A 19,329-nucleotide genomic window follows, 5' to 3' on the forward strand; every position below is an offset into this window, starting at 1 on the left:
ACACCGAAGACCAGCGTTACACAAGCGGGAGGAACACCGAAGACCAGCGTTACACAAGCGGGAGGAACACTGAAGACCAGCGTTACACAAGCGGGAGGAACACTGAAGACCCTGCGTTACACAAGCGAGAGGAACACTAAAGACCTGCGTTACATAAGCGAGAGGAACATTGAAGACCTGCGTTACATAAGCGAGAGGAACATTGAAGACCTGCGTTACACAAGCGAGAGGAACACTGAAGACCTGCGTTACACAAGCGAGAGGAACACTGAAGACCTGCGTTACACAAGCGAGAGGAACATTGAAGACCTGTGTTACACAAGCGGGAGGAACACTGAAGACCAGCGTTACACAAGCGAGAGGAACACTGAAGACCTGTGTTACACAAGCGGGAGGAACACTGAAGACCAGCGTTACACATGCGGGAGGAACACTGAAGACCAGCGTTACACATGCGGGAGGAACACTGAAGACCTGCGTTACACAAGCGGGAGGAACACTGAAGACCTGCGTTACACAAGCGGGAGGAACACTGAAGACCAGCGTTACACATGCGGGAGGAACACTGAAGACCAGCGTTACACAAGCGGGAGGAACAGAGAAGACCTGCGTTACACACGCGGGAGGAACACTGAAGACCTGCGTTACACAAGCGAGAGGAACACTGAAGACCTGCGTTACACAGGCGGGAGGAACACCGAAGACCTGCGTTACACAAGCGGGAGGAACACTGAAGACCAGCGTTACACATGCGGGAGGAACACTGAAGACCAGCGTTACACAAGCGGGAGGAACAGAGAAGACCTGCGTTACACACGCGGGAGGAACACTGAAGACCTGCGTTACACAAGCGAGAGGAACACTAAAGACCTGCGTTACATAAGCGAGAGGAACACTAAAGACCTGCGTTACACAAGCGAGAGGAACACTAAAGACCTGCGTTACACAAGCGAGAGGAACACCGAAGACCTGCGTTACACAAGCGGGAGGAACACTGAAGACCCTGCGTTACACAAGCGGGAGGAACACTGAAGACCTGCGTTACACAAGCGGGAGGAACACTGAAGACCTGCGTTACACAAGCGGGAGGAACACTGAAGACCAGCGTTACACATGCGGGAGGAACACTGAAGACCAGCGTTACACAAGCGGGAGGAACAGAGAAGACCTGCGTTACACACGCGGGAGGAACACTGAAGACCTGCGTTACACAAGCGAGAGGAACACTAAAGACCTGCGTTACACAAGCGAGAGGAACACTAAAGACCTGCGTTACACAAGCGAGAGGAACACCGAAGACCTGCGTTACACAAGTGGGAGGAACACTGAAGACCCTGCGTTACACAAGCGGGAGGAACACTGAAGACCCTGCGTTACACAAGCGGGAGGAACACTGAAGACCTGCGTTACATAAGCGAGAGGAACACTAAAGACCTGCGTTACACAAGCGAGAGGAACACTAAAGACCTGCGTTACACAAGCGAGAGGAACACCGAAGACCTGCGTTACACAAGTGGGAGGAACACTGAAGACCCTGCGTTACACAAGCGGGAGGAACACTGAAGACCTGCGTTACACAACGGTAAAATTCCACCCACAGGAACGAGCGCGAGGACAGCGGTGCTGACGTCATGAACAACAACAATAACCTGAACTTAAACATAGCGGTTCAGAGCCTCTAAAGCCGTGAAGCTTCTGCACACACACCGCAAGTGTGTGTGGTGTCCGTTTAAAAAACATCCTTTTAACATCTAACAAGCAATAGCAAATCCAATCTGTAATAATATATAATCTACTCTACATTCACATAGCTGTAAAGCAGGAGTCAAGCCACAGCTATCTCTACAGCGCTTTATACAGACTGTTTCAAAGCAAATCTGTGATCTCTGAACAGTTGTAATGTTGCAAAATTGAAATTCATCTATAAGCAGCTCTACAGAAGACAATAGTCATCAAATCAGCTCAAATGTTGACTCAGGAGAATAAAAAAAATGCAAGGAAAAAGTGACAACCTTCTGGTCTCTCTTGAATCCAACACGGAAGTGACTTAAACTGCAATTCATCGACTGGCCACTAGAGACAGGCTGCAGAAGAGAGTCAATCCCAGAAACCCCCATATTAAACTGCACAACTTTATAGCAGAAAAAAAACATTTACAGCCAGGTACAAAAAGTGGTTTTGGTCTAAATAGCTAATTTATAGCCGTTTGTCTGCTGTCTGTTAGCGTCACGTCATCTCAGCTGATCAGCCTCTTTGCCCATTTTCGTTTATCCGGGAGTGACGCTGCCAAGATGGCGACGGCCGGCTCCGCCCACTTTGGGCTTTAAAAATGCTCTTCAGAAACACTACGGGTGACGTCACGGACACTACGCTCATATTTTTTTACAGTCCATAATGAAAACGCACTTCAGAAATGAGATGCTATATCGCACACATTTTACATCCGTTCATGTTTTTACGAGGTGAGAGGGGCCTCTGTGAGCAATGAGAGTGAACACACAGACGTCACACTGCTGATTGACACAACATTCTTGCTTTGTTAGCACACAGTGATGACACTAACGCTCACCTTGTTTAATGTCCTCCATCGCCCGCCGTATCCCTCGGTCGAAGGCCCTGGCGTCTGCTGGGCTCTGGAAGGTCAGTCCAAACTTCATGTTGCCGATCCTCCAGTGGTGGAAGATGGGATTGACTTTATTATACACCAGATCCCTCCGGATGCAGCAGTCCAGCAGCACCTGAGGACCAGAAGCGCTCCGTCACACACGGGATCAAACTCACGACTCACAGACAGCAGCTCGCTGAGGCACTCAAGCAACGGAAAACTACAACTTACACTAAAACCATATAAAAAAATATCATTATTTCAAATAAATGTTAATTGAAGTCAAATATTTTTAAAAACAAGACCAAGGCTATGGAAGCTTGTTTCCGGCACAGAATAAAACTTTTTAAAAGATAATTGCGACTTTTTATCTACAATTGCGAGATCACATCTCACAGTTGACTTTATTTCTCAGAATTGCATGTTTATATCTCACAATTCTGACTTCTCCCAATTGCATGTTTATAAAGTCAGAATTGTGAGAAATAAACATGCAATTCTGAGGAAAAAAAAGTCAGAATTGTAAGATTAAAAGACACAATTACCTTTTTTATTTTTTATTCAGTGGCGGAAACAAGCTTCCATAAAAGGCAGCATTTCTTTTTCAGTTCAGCAGTTCTTTTTCATGTACAAAAAAATAAAATAAAACTTAAATAAAACTATATAAACAAACAAAATTTCAAAATCCCAACACAATTACTAAAACTTAAACTAAAATGTAAAAATTAAAACAGAAAATATATTTAAAAAATCAAAATATTAATAAAAGTGATATTAAAAAACACTTAAGTCAGGATTATTTTAATTAAAACCAAAACTATAAAAAACATTGGAAATTAAATAAACGTTAAAGGAGAGAAAAGAAAAAATAATCTTTTTGCCAGGGCAACTTTTTTTTTTTTTTTTAGCTTAACTTAATGTACATAAAATATAATCTAAATATTAAAAAAAAAAAAAAAAATTTACTAAAATAAACAGAAAACATGAAAATAAAACTACTTCAAAATATTAATAAAAACGCTATACTACTGTCAAGTTGCAGTCGGCATGAAAAGTAAATTGTGCAGCATTTCTGTTCACTTATGACATCAGCAGCGTCAAACACACACTTCCTGTGAGTGCGATGATGTCACCGTTACCGATTTGTCTTTGAGCCGCTCCCCGTGGATGAGGAACTGGTCTTCGGCCTCGGTCCGGCTGATCTTGAGTACGGAGACGAGGCTGAGGCCGCCGGCGCCCTGAGGAAGCCATCCACCGCTGGAGTCATCTCGAGTCATGACCACCGCTCTCACACGCGCGAAGCTCTCACTGCCGGCACACACACACACACACACACACACGTACACGTCAGACCCTGCACTTCATAGACACCTCACTTCCAGCACATCTACAATCACGGACTGTGCCGGTAATGACACTGGAGACCAGACTGAAATACATTAGCAGACTTGTTTGTCCGGCTGGGAATCTGACATCACTACAGCTTCAGTGGAAACGATGACACACTCTAACATCCTGTTGATATTTATGTGAACCCCACAAAACCGTCAAGAGAGCCGTAAAAGGAGCTCGAACAGTGGTGCAAAATTCACGGTGCAGATCATTTACGGTTTTTGAGCCACGGATCGGCTCATTTTTTCGGATCAGCAAAAAAAAAAAAATATATATATATATATAATAATAATTCTAATATATATATAAATAAATATATATATATATATATATATATATATATATATATATATATATATATATATATATATATGTGTGTGTGTGTGTGTGTGTGTGTGTGTGTGGAAAAGCTTCATTTAGAGCAGACTTTGTTGGAAATAACATCACGAATGAGGGGAACGTGTAGTTTACGAACAAAACCCCAAAATGATAGTTCCCACTTTCTATGAGGTGGCCTTTTAGCCTTTTCTTCCCTATAGAGACGTACATCTGAGAGAAACTGCTTCAAGATTACGAGCGCACATGAATTTACAGTACAGAAACTCATTCATAACAAATACTGCTATATTGCATTAAAAAACAAGAACTTTTCATTACATTGTGACTTTACACTAGAGACGCACCAATCGGGAAGTTAGAATTACCAATATTTTTTCACTTTAATGTTATTCTGTTAACACTATTTCTGTAAAATGGCGGTTAATAATAATTATGGCAGACATTATTATTCTATAATTATTAAATCTTTATTCATGTTGATTAGCTCTATAAAATCTACGGTTTTAATTTGTATAAGGGGTCATTTGTTTTGGTGTGGATCTAGGCTATTCATACATGTATTAGATTAATTAAAATCATTCATTTTACCATGGTGAATAATCCGAGGGTAACGGCTGCTTCACGATTGAAATGCGATATTGGGATACTATGGTATTATAGTCAGATATTGTGGAAAGGCGTCTTCAGTCTCGACTTGTGAGTCGCAAGGACCAAATCGAGTGGCTTACTGCGCTTAATGGGTCAAATACAGAGTAAATTATGTTAAATAAGGGTGTCACGATTTCGAAATCGATCGAAATTAATAATCTCGATTATCGAATCAAAATATGGAATCGTCGATGCTGTCACGCCCCCATGTCACGTCAGCTCGGCTTGCCAAGCGAAAAAACAAAACAAAAAAAACACAAGTGTTGAAGTGCTGCGAGACGGGCTGCCAACTCTCACGCATTTATGGAACTTTTCACACGCTCTCACGCACAGAAAAACCGCGAGGCAAAGAGGACACGGAGACCAAAAATCTCAGCTCTCAGATTCTGTCAATTTTATTACGAAATTCAAACAATAAATACCGCTTTGGCGCTTGTAAATGTTACGTGACAGATCCCTAGCGCACGTGAAGATGCGATGATCGATCTCTACTAGCTAATAGTAAAGAAAAACACGAACACTGTTGAAAGATACAGTACAGCTTACCGAAAAGTATATTCCTCATACATAATATCGATCAATCAGTGTTTTTCATCAGCGTGAAGAGGTCAATAACACAGCTGGAGAACAATTGTGTCACATTTACCTCAGGAAAGCCATTTAATGACCATAATATAGGCTAGGCTATAGCACGTAGTTGGCAAGAAAAAAATAGCTATAGAGAGCATTTTGCTAAATGTGTTCTATATTACATATAATATTTTTTTACTTATATCATTAAATAAAGTTGTTATAATAAAAAAAAATGCATTATATTTAATTAATTTTAACCTTAAATAATAGCCTACTACCAGCTGATAGGGCTCTCTGTATGTTTACAGCATTAGGTGAGTTTTTATTTATTTATTTTTTTTTTAGACAAATTAGCCTATATTGTGTAGCCTACCTAATATTTATCCAAATGAGTCAATATTAAATCAAATCACAATAATTGAATTGAACTGAAATAATAAAAAAAGCGTAGCTTACCAGAAATTGTACCATGTAAACATTGTAACATGTTGTCACTAAACCTAATAAAATTTCAGTTTAGTTACTAAAATGTTAGTGACAATCACAATACACTTATTGTGATGCAATTTTTTTACAATCAAACAAATCGAGAATCGAATCGAACCGTGACTTTAGAATCGAAAATGTAATCGAATCGAGGATTTGGAGAATCGTGACACCCTTAATGTTAAATGCTCGTCTTGGCGAGTAATCAGTTAAACACGGCCAGTTCTGGAGCCCAATTATAGTTGAGAAAGATAGCGCGAGTCGTGTGACAGTACACCGGATCCGTGCACAAGCTCTTAAAGGGACGGCAGCCTAATATTCCTCATGTTCATCAAAGAACTGAAGACAAACACTCTCTGCTCTCGGCTGAATCACTTCTGTAAGCGTTAATCTGCATTTAACTTTTACAATGAAGACCATCCTGTGACATTTACATTTAATTACTTTAATTTCTGAAGTTTTTCTTTCCTGAATAATAACCTACTGTTAGACCCACCTGAAAAACTTGTTTATTTAATAGCTCTCTTTATTCTATTGCATTTATTTGTGCTGTTGTTTGCAACTTTTTATTTGTTCTTATTCTGCCAGTGCATTGTACTTGCGTTTAAAGTACCAGCATTTATAAAACATTAGTAGTAACACTGTTAACTTTACCCCTAACCCTTTCTTTATCCCTAACCCTTTCTTTACTCCTACACCTAACCAAACTCATTAGCAGTAAATATGGGATTTTTCCAGAATAACATGTTTCCTGCTCCTTCTCTTCCGGAGGGAGAACGCTGCGCAGTGAGCTGAGCTTCTCATCCTCCAGTTGTTTGTGTTCATCGCTTGCGAGCAGCGTATTAGTGTTTATCTTTCACCGCTCTGTCTCGCTGGATGTTTGGATCAGTGTTTTCTGCAACTTTAAAGCACCGCTCGCCTCGCTTTTCAAACCCCTGCAACCCTCTGTCCGCGTCCACTGGTTTACCACTGGTTTACCACTTGACACTCCCAGTGAGTCTCCTAAGTTTCTCATTGAGCAAGTGCTTTGTGTGGTTTTGCCTCTGTAGCGGCTGGACCAATCAGGCACACAATTATTCATTATATTTAATGAATAATCTAGCAAACCCCCTCACCCAACTACATCACAAGGTGAGAGACCAGGCCCCAGGTTACCACTGCAGCAAAGCCACACCATCCAGATAAGACTGAAAGGTTAAAGATTAAAAAAGTGGAAGGCACAGGCCATAAGACTCATGAGGCCCATAAAAAAGGACTTTTTTCCATTAATTATTGGGCAAACCTGTATACTGTTGTATGCATACTTTATGATGGAACCACTAGTTAATGTAATCTCACCTATACCATGTTTTGTATCTACTTTAATTATCTGAATGATAATTTATGTTATATGTTAATAACACTAGGGCTGGAACAATACACGTCCCGATTCGATATTATCACGATACTTGGGTGCTGATACGATATGTATTGTGATTTTTTTAAGAATTGCGATTCTACAAGTATTGCGATTCGATATTGCGTTTTTTTTAACACTAGACCATCGGAAAAGTTAAATCATACACTTATACAATGCTACATTCTCTTGAATAAATGATTCAATAAATACATTTTTTAACAGTCACTTGTCGCCACTTAGTGGCGAAACAATGTAATCGATAAATGCGTTATTTTAATCACCAAGTTTCTATCAAAAGCTGATTTTGATCGCTATCGTAGACATCAGTGTTCATATTTAAACTTTAAACTTTTATCCAAGTACTTCTATGATAATTTGAACTATTGCATCACAGAAATAATGACACTATGAGGCTGAAAATACTGTTTGTGAAGCGGTTTCATGACGACTCTCTCCGGGTCAGCGCCAACACACATCTGAATGCTGCGATATGATTTTGTCAAAGTTTAATAGACAGATGAATTGAAAGAAGATCGCGTGGGTGTTTGAATAGAGATCACAGTCTTTTAAAGCAACACTAAGGAAGTTTTCCTCTTCGGTCGCCCTACAGGTCGGAAGCGGAATTGTCCATCACCGCTGTCGTAAATAATTCTGCCGCCCGCAGCCGACTGTCACACACACGCTCGCGGTTTACCCAGCTCCGGCTTTGAATGAACGATGTCCACAGACAAGGTAGAGTATGTTGCATGATTTCATGAAAGTATGATGTATTGCGACATCAAAAACAAAGAAAAACTAAATAATGACTATTGTAACGCTTGACGTAAAGCAAGTCAAATTTGTAGTTTTCTTATGTCTCATTCGAACTACAGAAACACGACCCGGTTTGGCAAATTGCATAGTGTGGTTATAGCAGATATGGGGCTGCAAAGCGAACCCAGAAGTGCCTTTCACCCTGTTACGACTTGATGAACCACTGATACGATTTTGGAAACATTATTTTAAAGGGGTCATATAATGGTACATGCACTTTTACAAGTTGGTTGTACTGAAATGTGTGTTGGCAGTGCCTGTACACAATCATCATAAAATGATAAAAATCCATCCAGTGTTTTTTTTTTTTTAAATCTCCTTATATGTTTGACCCCCTCTGAAATCAAGCCGTTCGATTTTGTGACGTCACAAAATCGACGCCCCTCCCACGATTGGTGATTGACAGCAGCGTTTCAACACAGACCCGCCCTCGCTCGTGAGCGAGCTGTCTGTCATCATAGTCTGCACGTCATTGTTGATACGCTGGAGCGCTGTCTATGAGCAGAATGGCGTCTGCGATTGTGGTGTTCTGTTCTTCGGTGTAATAAGGAACACAGCAGTCATTTGGATGTTCCTAAATCCGAACTGTTGCAGTGGCTGAGTTTTGTTTTTGAAGGGATATGCCCAAAGGATTGACGCGGGGATTCCCTCACGGGGATTCCCCACCATCAACATGCATTCATGTTTGCGCAAATCATTTCACACCAGACAGCTTTACAAACGAATAAAAACGGATCGGTACCAACGTGTTCCTGCTGAACCTCCAGAAGAAGTGAGTGTTATGTTTTATTAAAGGGACACTCCACCCATTTGCATTAAGCTTTGCATTGTTAGAAACCCAGTCATACTATTGAATGGTCGTGCAACACTCTCTCATTTTCCCCTGAGACGGGAGAAATCCGTTATTTACCTCTTACACTTCCTCCTACAATGACGCAAAAATCGTCATTTTGCGTCATTGTAGGAGGAAGTGTAAGAGGGGGGGATTTCTGTTGAGACTACAGACACTAGTTTCTCATCTTTCCCAGGGGGCGGGACCCGCTCACGCTACAGACCTATTACAGATCAGTGGGTGGGACTTTACTCTCTGAAACTGAAAGCAATATCCTCCATCTTGTTTGAAGCTAAGCTAACAGGCGCTGTGGAGACAGATGTAAAGTTATTACAATAGCGGAGGAGAGTGCTCAATATGATATAGAAGAAGAGGATTTCGGAAGTCTGATGCTTGAATCAGGTGTTTGTGGCTACCTTTACAAGCCGCATTATAGCGAAGAGCAGCCGAGGCAGAAGACCTGCCTGCCGCGGACGAGGAGCCCGGATTGGCTCGAGTTAGGGCGGACTGGTGGCGCCGGTGATCTCACAATGCAACTACGAACCGCTACGAACACAGAGATAGAGTCCGTCTGCGGCAAAGAATTTCAACGATGACAATTTCTCCTGGACGAAATCTCTGAATCAGACGAGGACACGGACGTTTGTGTTGAGAACTATCCTAGTTTCGCACCGCATATGTTCTGACTGAACATCCAGGTACCATGCAATAATTCACCTTTTCGAAAGAAATACAAACGAGGAGTAATGCACTAATGAGTTCGCCAACTAACTAGACATTTTGTGTGAAATGAATTTCAAGCTCTGGTGGTAGCTAGCCTTGTAGACGGAAGAGTGATTTCTCTTATAGGCAGATATGCGCTTTCTGGATTAGTGGGAGTGGCTTGCGGAGCTGTGCAATGTGGTGCATTGTGGGAGTTGTTGTCCTTCACACAAATGCGTCCTGAAGTTATTTTTTGTCTTTCCTCGGTCACGAAGGCACCAAATTCAAAATTTATTTTACATTTCGGCAACATATATGACCCACTTTAAATAAAAAACAATGTTCAAATGGGTGGAATTCCCCTTTAACCTTTATATTAATATCTGTATTAATCTTTGCAAATTTGCAAACCTTGCTGCACGCTTCACGATGAATGCATCTAAGGTTTACACTCAGGGTACATTACAGCATGTTTTCTATGTATGACGTTCTCAAAATAATTCATAATCCCACGTTTATAATGAACAACGCGTTATGGTTATTGCATTATTATTTCAAACGGTGTATGCACAGAACAGAGGGGCGGGGTGAGCAAAGCTCATTATCATTTAAAGACACATGCACTGAAACGGCGTGCTGAAAACAGCTGTTTTTGACCAGGTAAAATGAGTGTTTTCTTACAATACTAATGAGAATGTTTAATTAAAGTATATTACAAACTTTTAATTTAGACCCTAAAGAATCATATTAGCTTGTACAAAAATGGCATTATATGACCCCTTTAAGGTAATTTTTTTTCCTTAGTGTTGCTTTAAAGATGAATCGTGCAGCTCTACTGTCTCATCTCTCTCAGTATATGAGCAGCGCGAGGGCTTTCAGTGCGTTCACACTTGGGATATTACATCACTCAACACTCATAGATAACGACACATTTCATCCTCTGTTGGAACGAAAGTGGCTAAATTCTGTCAACCTCCTCTACAAGCAAGGACAATTTGAAGGACAAATTGAATTTGAATTAATATCGATTCTGGAATAAAAAATAGATTTTAGATTCATTAAAAGGAAGAATCGCGATAGCTGGGTGAATCGTTTTCTTCTCCCAGCCCTATGCCATCATATGAATATTACAAGAATCTTTAACAGTTTCTCCATCAACACCCATTCCAGTTGCGTATGCAAGAAAGCAGGCTCACAGAAAAAGGGATCCCTGAGAGCTTCAGTCAGCGGTGGCTCACTGACCATACCTGTGATCTGGACAAACATGATAAAGCATCACGACAGGAGTCCGCATCTCATGCTCTCTCACACCTCTGGCCAGGGACCACATTTCTGAATGACTTTATCATTGAAAGAAAGCTGGGAAATACTATTTCTCACTTCAATCTGGCAATGACCTAATGGCTTTATTGAGCTCAAGCTCCTGACTCCCCCTGGATACTGCCATCTGTCCAAACCACATCTCACTGGCAGAGACGGCTGTAATGAAGAACAATTATTAGATTACCAACATTTTCTTTCATGTTGTTACAAGCTTAGAATATCTGTCATTTGAAATTGCCGGTCCCACCGCTCTCTTGACATTGCTGATCTACAAACCCCCAAAACATCATGCCAGCTTTCTCTCTGATCTCACTGAGTTACTCGCTCTTGCTTGTGCTCAACACCACATGATTATTATTAGGGCTGGATATCGTTCAAAATCGATAGTGTTAATATATGGAATATATGCCTCACGCTTAAGCGCACGCATAGCCTAAAGCTTGCTGCAAAGCACTAGCAAAAGTAGCCTAATGATTATGAATGTAAAAATAGCAAGGAGACATTTTAATTGTTTATTAATAAACTAGTGTTTTCTGAGTCAGTGTTGGCTGCAAAGTTGACGTTGCTGACTCGTCATCTTCGCAGTATAGTGAACGCGGAGACAAATGCCCCTTTCATTTGGATTACATCATCAGAGAGTATTTGTTTTTGATTCGAATTGGCTCGTTTAGACATTTCAAGCTTTCTATTTGCCTATTTCTCATGTCTGTGAGGCAAGTATCCTATACGCGGTGTTTCGGTTCATTTGTGACGCGCTCCGGTTCTTCTTGCTGTCAAAGACGGAGCAACTTTCTGCTCTCATGTTCATTCCGTGCGCTGTCCAGTGCTTCATCCGATCTGGTGTTGCCGGTCTTGGCAGCAATTTTCTTGTCGCAAATATTGCATCATGCGCTGTTGTCATTGAGCCTGGTGAAATGTAGCCACACACTTTAGATCTTTTCCACATCTTTTACATCTATTGGGGTTGGGAAGCTTACACACCACAGCCTCACGTGAGCCACGTCTCTGGGCGTAACCGGCGTGTTTTTCCTTGATGCCTCTCCACAATCATGGTGCATGCTTACTGGCTCACTGACGTTGACTAGATTAGGTATAGATAAATTTGATAAAATTTAAATTTGTTATCAAATTTGTTATCAAACAAATTTTCTATACCTTAGGCATAGAAATTTGGTACCGAACAACAATATTTTTTGATACTCGATGGTAGAGGTAATTCGGTCGGTGCCTAAAAGGTATCCAACTTGATACCTAGCCCTAATTATTATGCTTGCTGACTAGCATTCATGTCGATTCAGATTATACCTCTTATGTCTGGACTGGATTATTTTGATACAGCACATTGATTTTCCTACACATTCTCATTCCCTTGACTAACCTGCTCTGCTGGTATTGACAGTGTTTGTGTCCAGGGTCTAGAAGTTGGCATGTCTGATCATAAACTCATTGATTTTAGTTTTTTTCTCCCACTTGTGAAACCTAAAATCCTATCTACAATATTCCACCGAAACCTGAAAAACAAACACTGATCACTGATCAATACTGCTATCGCTGCCTTCTCTCTGTTGATCTCTCTTGTCCTGGTGAGATCTTCTCACTATATAATGAAACTATATCCAATGTCTTGGAGGTTCTCCTCCTCTGATCCAATACCTACACACTTAAAAACCTCCTGCCTTCTCTCACACTTGCTACTGGTTCTGTATCTCTTGGACAGGCATCAGTTTATTAGCATTAATAAACAGATCTCTCTCTGTCACCGTCTCCCATGGTGTACCTCAAGGATCCGTTCTTGGTCCACTTCTATTTCTACTCTACTGTATCTGCTTCCTCTTCCAGAATCATGGTCTTAATTTCCATAATTATGCTGATAATACACAATTATATCTTGCCGTTCAGCCCCATTCTGTTTTTCTCCCCCTTCCAACACTTCCCATCTACAAGATCTCAAAAGTATGGATGGCTCAAAACTTCTGACGAAACTGAAATCCTGTTAGAAGGCCCTAAAGCCCTTGTCTTTCCCAGCATGACTTCATTCATACTGACGGAGTTATAGTTCATCAATCCCACAATATATGGATTCTTGGGGTACCATTTTATTTCCAATTATCCTTTGAACCCCATATCAGCCATCTTGTTAAATCCTGTTTTTTCCACCTTCACAACATTAAACGATTTCCTTGGCTTCTCGTTGGTGTGTGTTAGCAGAGCGTTCCTCATGTGACACAGGTCTCTCTCTCCTCCGGCTCATCTCAACGCCAGCAGAAATGCTTCAAGTTTTGGTGGCTAGTATGAATATGTGAGCGTTAAGGTTATCTATACGCTAGTGAGCTCCAAAACAAATGATAAAATTCCCCTTTAGAAGATATTCTACACAGAATGCTGTAAAGCACAACGGAGGAGACCAAACATCATGAACTGTTAGCCATCCTCAGCATTATAAACACCAATGAGGAGAGAGAACACGCAACAGTCCCTCTGATCAGAACTACTGTTTTATTCAGCCTAGATTACATAACAGCACTGACCGTTAGCTTACAGTAACAACTGCAGCAGAAGGACTCGGAGTGAGGCTTCCGTACACACACACACACACACACACACACGCCTCGGCCCTTCCTGCTGTCATCGTGTGTGTCAGCTCTCACACACACACAGGGCTGTGACGGTGGTGATGGACCAACTACCGGCGGGGGTGCGGTGGTTGTTTTGAAATAAAAAAAAAAGTTTATTTGAGCAAAAAAAAAGTTTATTTGAGCAATTCCGTCAAAGAAATCAACACACTAAAGCCTGTAAAGCATTGATAAATATCAGTAAATAATGGTAACTTTATAAAATAATAAAGTTAAATCTATTTTAAAAAAAAACAAAAAAACTTTCGTTTTATATTTCCACACAAAGACGCGTCATTTAGCCTGCGCTCTGAGAGAGGTCAGGGGTCAGGGGTCAGGGGTCAGGGATGTGAGAGACCATCGATCTCTTTTCTGATATCTTCATGTTTTATATCTTCAGGGAACACGAAGTTTGCCGACAGCGCAGGCACTTCGCAGTTTAAACAATACGCTAGTTAGACACGATCTCAGCCTCAAGCGTAGAGTACGCCGTGACATGTTAATAAATCAGAACGAAACGAAAGTGGGAAAAAACTGCGCTACTCATTTCTGCTTCACGGACCAGTAATAGTTGAACCAGTAATAGACAGCGCAGAGCTCCTCTCGCCAGTCGCGGGCCGACCTCGATCACGCCACACCGTCACATCACGGAGATCCAGTGAAGAAATCCAGTGCGTTCGCGACTGAACTAATAACATCGCTGCGAGATCCAGTGAGAAACGTTCAGACTCAACACAGAATTCTCTGTTATAAACCACATCAGATCAAACAGCGCTGACGTGGAAGCCAGCAGAAACATGTGCCACGGACGAACACGTTACAGAAGGCTTTAGGTCCACAGATCAGCAACATCACCGTGGGTTTACTGTAGTAACACTCACTGTAACTGTGGTATACTGTGGCTATAACAGTAGCATACACATCTTTCTCCAGCACTTCAAAACTATAATATCATATTTAAATGTTATTTTTAATGTGTTGACCAAAACATTTTTTGTTCATCCTTTAAAGATTGTCCCTATTTTTAAAACTAAAAGTTTCAAGAAGTAGGAAAACTCACACTTATTTAAAATATACAAAAAAAAAAGATTAAATTACCATTGTAAACATAGAGGACGCTTATTGGCTATTTTCACTCCCTAATAGCTATTTTGTCAATATTTATTCAAAAGCAAAATGAGTAAGACTTTATGAATGATAATAGTTAAAGTTAACTTCATCTATACACCTGAAATTGAGCTCAGTGCTCCGTCATCCCACAGTGCCATGGACAGTGATGGAGTTTGTTTTTCCTGAGCATAAACGGAGTTGTGTAAGACTGTTTGTTCCCTGCATTTCGACGATGATTGTTTTATAAACAAAGCCCAGATCGACGGATTTGCAGATCGTCTAATGCTTAAGGATCGAGCAGTCACAATGATAAAGGTTCGCGGTCGTGCGTTGGAACCGGCCGGTGAGTAAAACTGTTGAACAAATGTCTCTGTGTGTTGTTAGCTCGGCGCGTTAGCACAGCTTTAGCTCCGCCCACACGGCCCGCCCCCAGCCGCTCGTTTTTTTCCGGAAAGACTCGGTACAGCCTATCTTTCTTTTATAAATATAATAAAACTAAAGACTTTTTGGAGATATGAAGGATGCAATACTACTCTATAGGTACTCAAGATTAACAGGAGATTGAGTTAAAATGAGCATTTCACCCCCCCCTTTAAAATAAAGCTGCACATTGTAATTCCTGTACATTAAGTCTATTTATCATCAAAGCATTTGCCAGTAATAGTTATTTTGGGGGAAAATGTGAATAATTGCATTGCAAGCTGATTTAAGGTGTGCCCCTAAATCTTCAGTCGGGGCTCCAGCGCTCCTGCTGAATACAGTGAGTCTGGAGCCCTGGACTGAGTCTTAAAGGGGCCGCAGCCAGTAAAGCTTTCAAGGGGAACAGAGAACATTACTCACTGCTCTTGACTAAGGAACTTCTGTAGCTTTAATAAGAATTAATCTATATTTAAATTTATAATTTATACAGTGCAGACTGTCTGATAACTTTATTCAATTTCTGTCCGACCAGTTCACGAGCACAGGCAAATATGACATTTAATATGGGTTTATGTGAGGATATTATTGGCTATAATTAATGTTTTAAAAATTGGGGGGGGGGGTTATCCAGACATCAATGGCTGTATTAGTGTCACTGACCTTCATTCATAAATGGCTCTACATTAATTTGGAAATTAACTGTGAAATTATGACATTACAAAACATAAAAATGTATGTGTTTTTCATTGATTAATCTAGATTATTTTTTAATCGATTGACAGCACTAATTTTAACAGTGCTGTTCTATAAAACCATATGATTACTTGCTTTTTAAACTTACTTTGAACCAATTATTATTGCATTGTTGTTATTATACAAGTATTTTAAGTTAAGTTAATCTAACAAACACCACAACTCCTCTGCAGCATTTATTCATCTTAAATGTAAATACATTTATTTATACAATATTTGATCAATCAAAAGTTGTATTTGTTCATATTAGTTAATGCACTAAAATGAACCAACAATGAAGAATAATATTTTTATTAACAAAAGTTGCTATAAAAATATATAGCCCATTGTTAGTTCATGTTAACTAATGCTAACAAACTATTTTTTTATTTTAATGTTTTATCAGGATGTTTGTGACTCACAGGATCAACTGTTGTTTATGATGTAATAAAGTAAGTTCGCTGAATGTGCATCATACAATTTTAGGCTAAATATATTCAGTATTCTAATCAGCATTGGCCAATTATTTAGAAACGACTAACGATCAGGGCTGATTATATCCTGATCATGAAAATGGAAGATGAAATGGCAAAACTAGTGCAGTGACGAACATGTGTGATTTATCACACTGGAAAAAAATATATATATATTATATATAGAATAAACTATACACAAAAGGAAACCAGCACTCCTTTATCATGTGACACAGTGTGAATATATTGACAAAGTGGACTGAAAATACATAAACAAAAATAGTTTGTGTTTCGTAAGCAGAAATTTCTTAAATATGATTAATAAAAATGGGTCTACAATCAAAAAAGTAAAGAAAGTAGTTTTGCTATTTCCACTTGACTTTAGAGTCATTACTTTTACTGCCAAACACCGTTCTGAAAACTGCCTTCAGACCTGTGGTTATGTGACGTGTGTGTGTGTGTGTGTGTGTGTGTGTGTGTGTGTGTGAATGGGCACGCGGGTTCTTTATGAATGGAGGCGGGTCACGTGACCGAGGCAGCTCTGTCTCTCTCGCGCGCTGAGCTTCAGAAGGGAACATCGCGGAAATGGCTCATAATCGTGAAAACAGCGAACAATATGCAGCAAATTAGTTGCAATGCGTCCGTTGACAAGTCTCGTGTTTTGGACATTTTTATGAATGAGGTCTGCGATGATTGAGAAAACATGGCGCCCTGCTCTCTGAGGCCGCGTGCCAATCCCGCTCGCGCGCCCTGCACTGTGCGCGCGCTCCACGCGCCTGTAATGCGCGAGCCTGCTGTCTAGATAGGGCACTCACTAGTGTTTGAGACGCGGCCTGACACTGCAGTAAATAACATTAAACACATCACTAACATATAAAGCGCTCGATATCAACATAGTTGTAAAGATCACAGGAGCAGCTCTCAAAGACCCCGGAACCCGTGCTGAGTCCATCTACAAATCCATTATATAACTTTCACATCATATTTATTTCCAAATAACGTTAGGCCCAAGTGTTTTCATTTGAGACGGAATAACGCTAATTGACACCTTGCCAATAGCTCATTTTGATAATAAACTACCATATCAAAGCTTTGTATTGTTCCAATGGTAATGTGTTACGATTTTGTAGTGATCGGACATATTGAGTTTAGAAATAAACAATCAGACGTCTGTATAATATGTGTCTATCTAAAGAGACATACTCAGCAAAGGAAATACCAGACATATTCAGCTCCATTTTCAGTGTTATGTGTGTGTGTGTGTGTGTGTGTGTGTGTGTACACACACTTACTCGTTGTTTGGATTTGATTCTTCGCTCATTTTTTCTCACGGGGATTCAAATCCTGGAAATATCATCGAGTTCGCACTCAAGGCGGGGAAATAAAGTGCAAATATCTCCATTTTCTCCGTGAAATCGCCACGAAAGGCCATTATTGACAGAAAGCGACCCGATCTGCAGTCGATCATGCTGCACGAGACGCCAGAACAGCGGATTCAGATCGGGAATGGTGTGTGGAAGCAATGAAAGCAACACTTTGATCCATCTGCACTATAAATCACATCCTGAGGCGAAACCATCGGAGTCTTCCTCATCCTGGTCGGACAAAAATCCCAAAATCCCAGCGAAAGCGAGTTTGGAAAATCCACACGAACCGATCATAGACAACTTCACACGGCAGTATTTCAGCGATGAAACGAAACCCTGTGTAATGTACGCTTCCTCGACGCACAGGGGAAGGCTGGAGCTGAACGAAAGTCTCGGATCGGAACAGAAAGTGTCACAGGAACGTGCCGAATGACTGCGATTCTTCATGGGAACTTTGAGGATCTGCTTTACGCGAACTCCATTTTCAGCGCAGGCGAATCACATAGGAAAACTGGGCGGAAGAGCGGACGCGGCCTGCGCGCGCAACACAGATCCCTCCGCCGCGCATTCCTGATCCCGCTCCTGACGTACCGTGCGAGTCCAGATGATTGACAGTGGTATTTGACATGATCCACTCAGTGGTGTTCTTCACCTGACCGACGTTATCTGAGGAAAGTCAGTTTTAAAAACCACTTAGATACACCAAACATCCTTAAAGTCACCATGAAATCAAAACTGACCATTCTTTTCTTTCTTTTTTTTTTATGGATATTGCTGCATTTATTATAAATGATTGGGACCTCAAATTCTCAGTGTCCCGCATTTCAATTAGACCTAAATCTGTATTATTTTATTTCTTCCCTAAAATTACAGTGTTAAAAAAAATTTCCTTCAATGTACAAAAAAATCTGGGAATGTTCCCAAAACATGTTTGTAACGTTTGATTTGTTTGTTTGTTACGGAAATAGAATGTTTTTTAGGTTTGCAGAACGTTCCCCTAACCTTCCCTTAACTTTATATTAAACTCTTTTCATCATATTTCACATTTTCTCCCGCGTCCCATGGTATAAGCGGCATGCATTTTATACACAGACATTTAAAAATTATAAGATAACATTACATTAATTTCTTACCATTAACGTTTAATTTCTTACCACTAACGTGTTCTCTTCAATGTTCTCTTCAATTGGACATCTCTCTGAAATCACACTAAGCAATTATTCAATAAAGAGGTCGATAAACTGCTCATTCATCATTCATCAAACCTGTATGACTTTCTTTCATCCGTGGAACATTCTCTCCTAATCTTCTGTTGTGTTCCTCAGGAGAAACACAGGTTGGGATCGACATGAGGGCGAGTGCATGATGACAGAAGGAGCCGTTTGGGTGAACTGTGTAAACCACACACCTTATGAACACAGTGTTTGTGATATCATCTGTTTCAGACTTTCACGCTCGCTAGAACTTTATACATGCATCTCCATAGTGCAACATCCTAATATT

The 19,329-nt window shown here is 40.6% G+C and overlaps 1 protein-coding gene across 1 annotated transcript in view; it reads right to left on the reverse strand.

Annotated features, from left to right (window-relative positions):
• Positions 1 to 19,082, reverse strand: part of spred1 (sprouty related EVH1 domain containing 1) — a 31,477-nt gene extending 12,395 nt beyond the window's left edge. The window contains exons 1-3 of the mRNA XM_079853784.1: positions 17,752 to 19,082; positions 3,745 to 3,913; positions 2,570 to 2,738 (exon numbers count right to left, since the gene is read on the reverse strand). Of these exons, the coding sequence (XP_079709910.1) occupies positions 2,570 to 2,738; positions 3,745 to 3,913; positions 17,752 to 17,780 (367 nt within the window). The 5' untranslated portion in view covers positions 17,781 to 19,082. The remainder of the gene's footprint in view (positions 1 to 2,569; positions 2,739 to 3,744; positions 3,914 to 17,751) is intronic.
• Positions 19,083 to 19,329: the final 247 nt, after the last annotated feature.

This window comes from Squalius cephalus, assembly GCF_949319135.1.
Source record: "Squalius cephalus genome assembly, chromosome: 20".
Taxonomy (NCBI): domain Eukaryota; kingdom Metazoa; phylum Chordata; class Actinopteri; order Cypriniformes; family Leuciscidae; genus Squalius; species Squalius cephalus.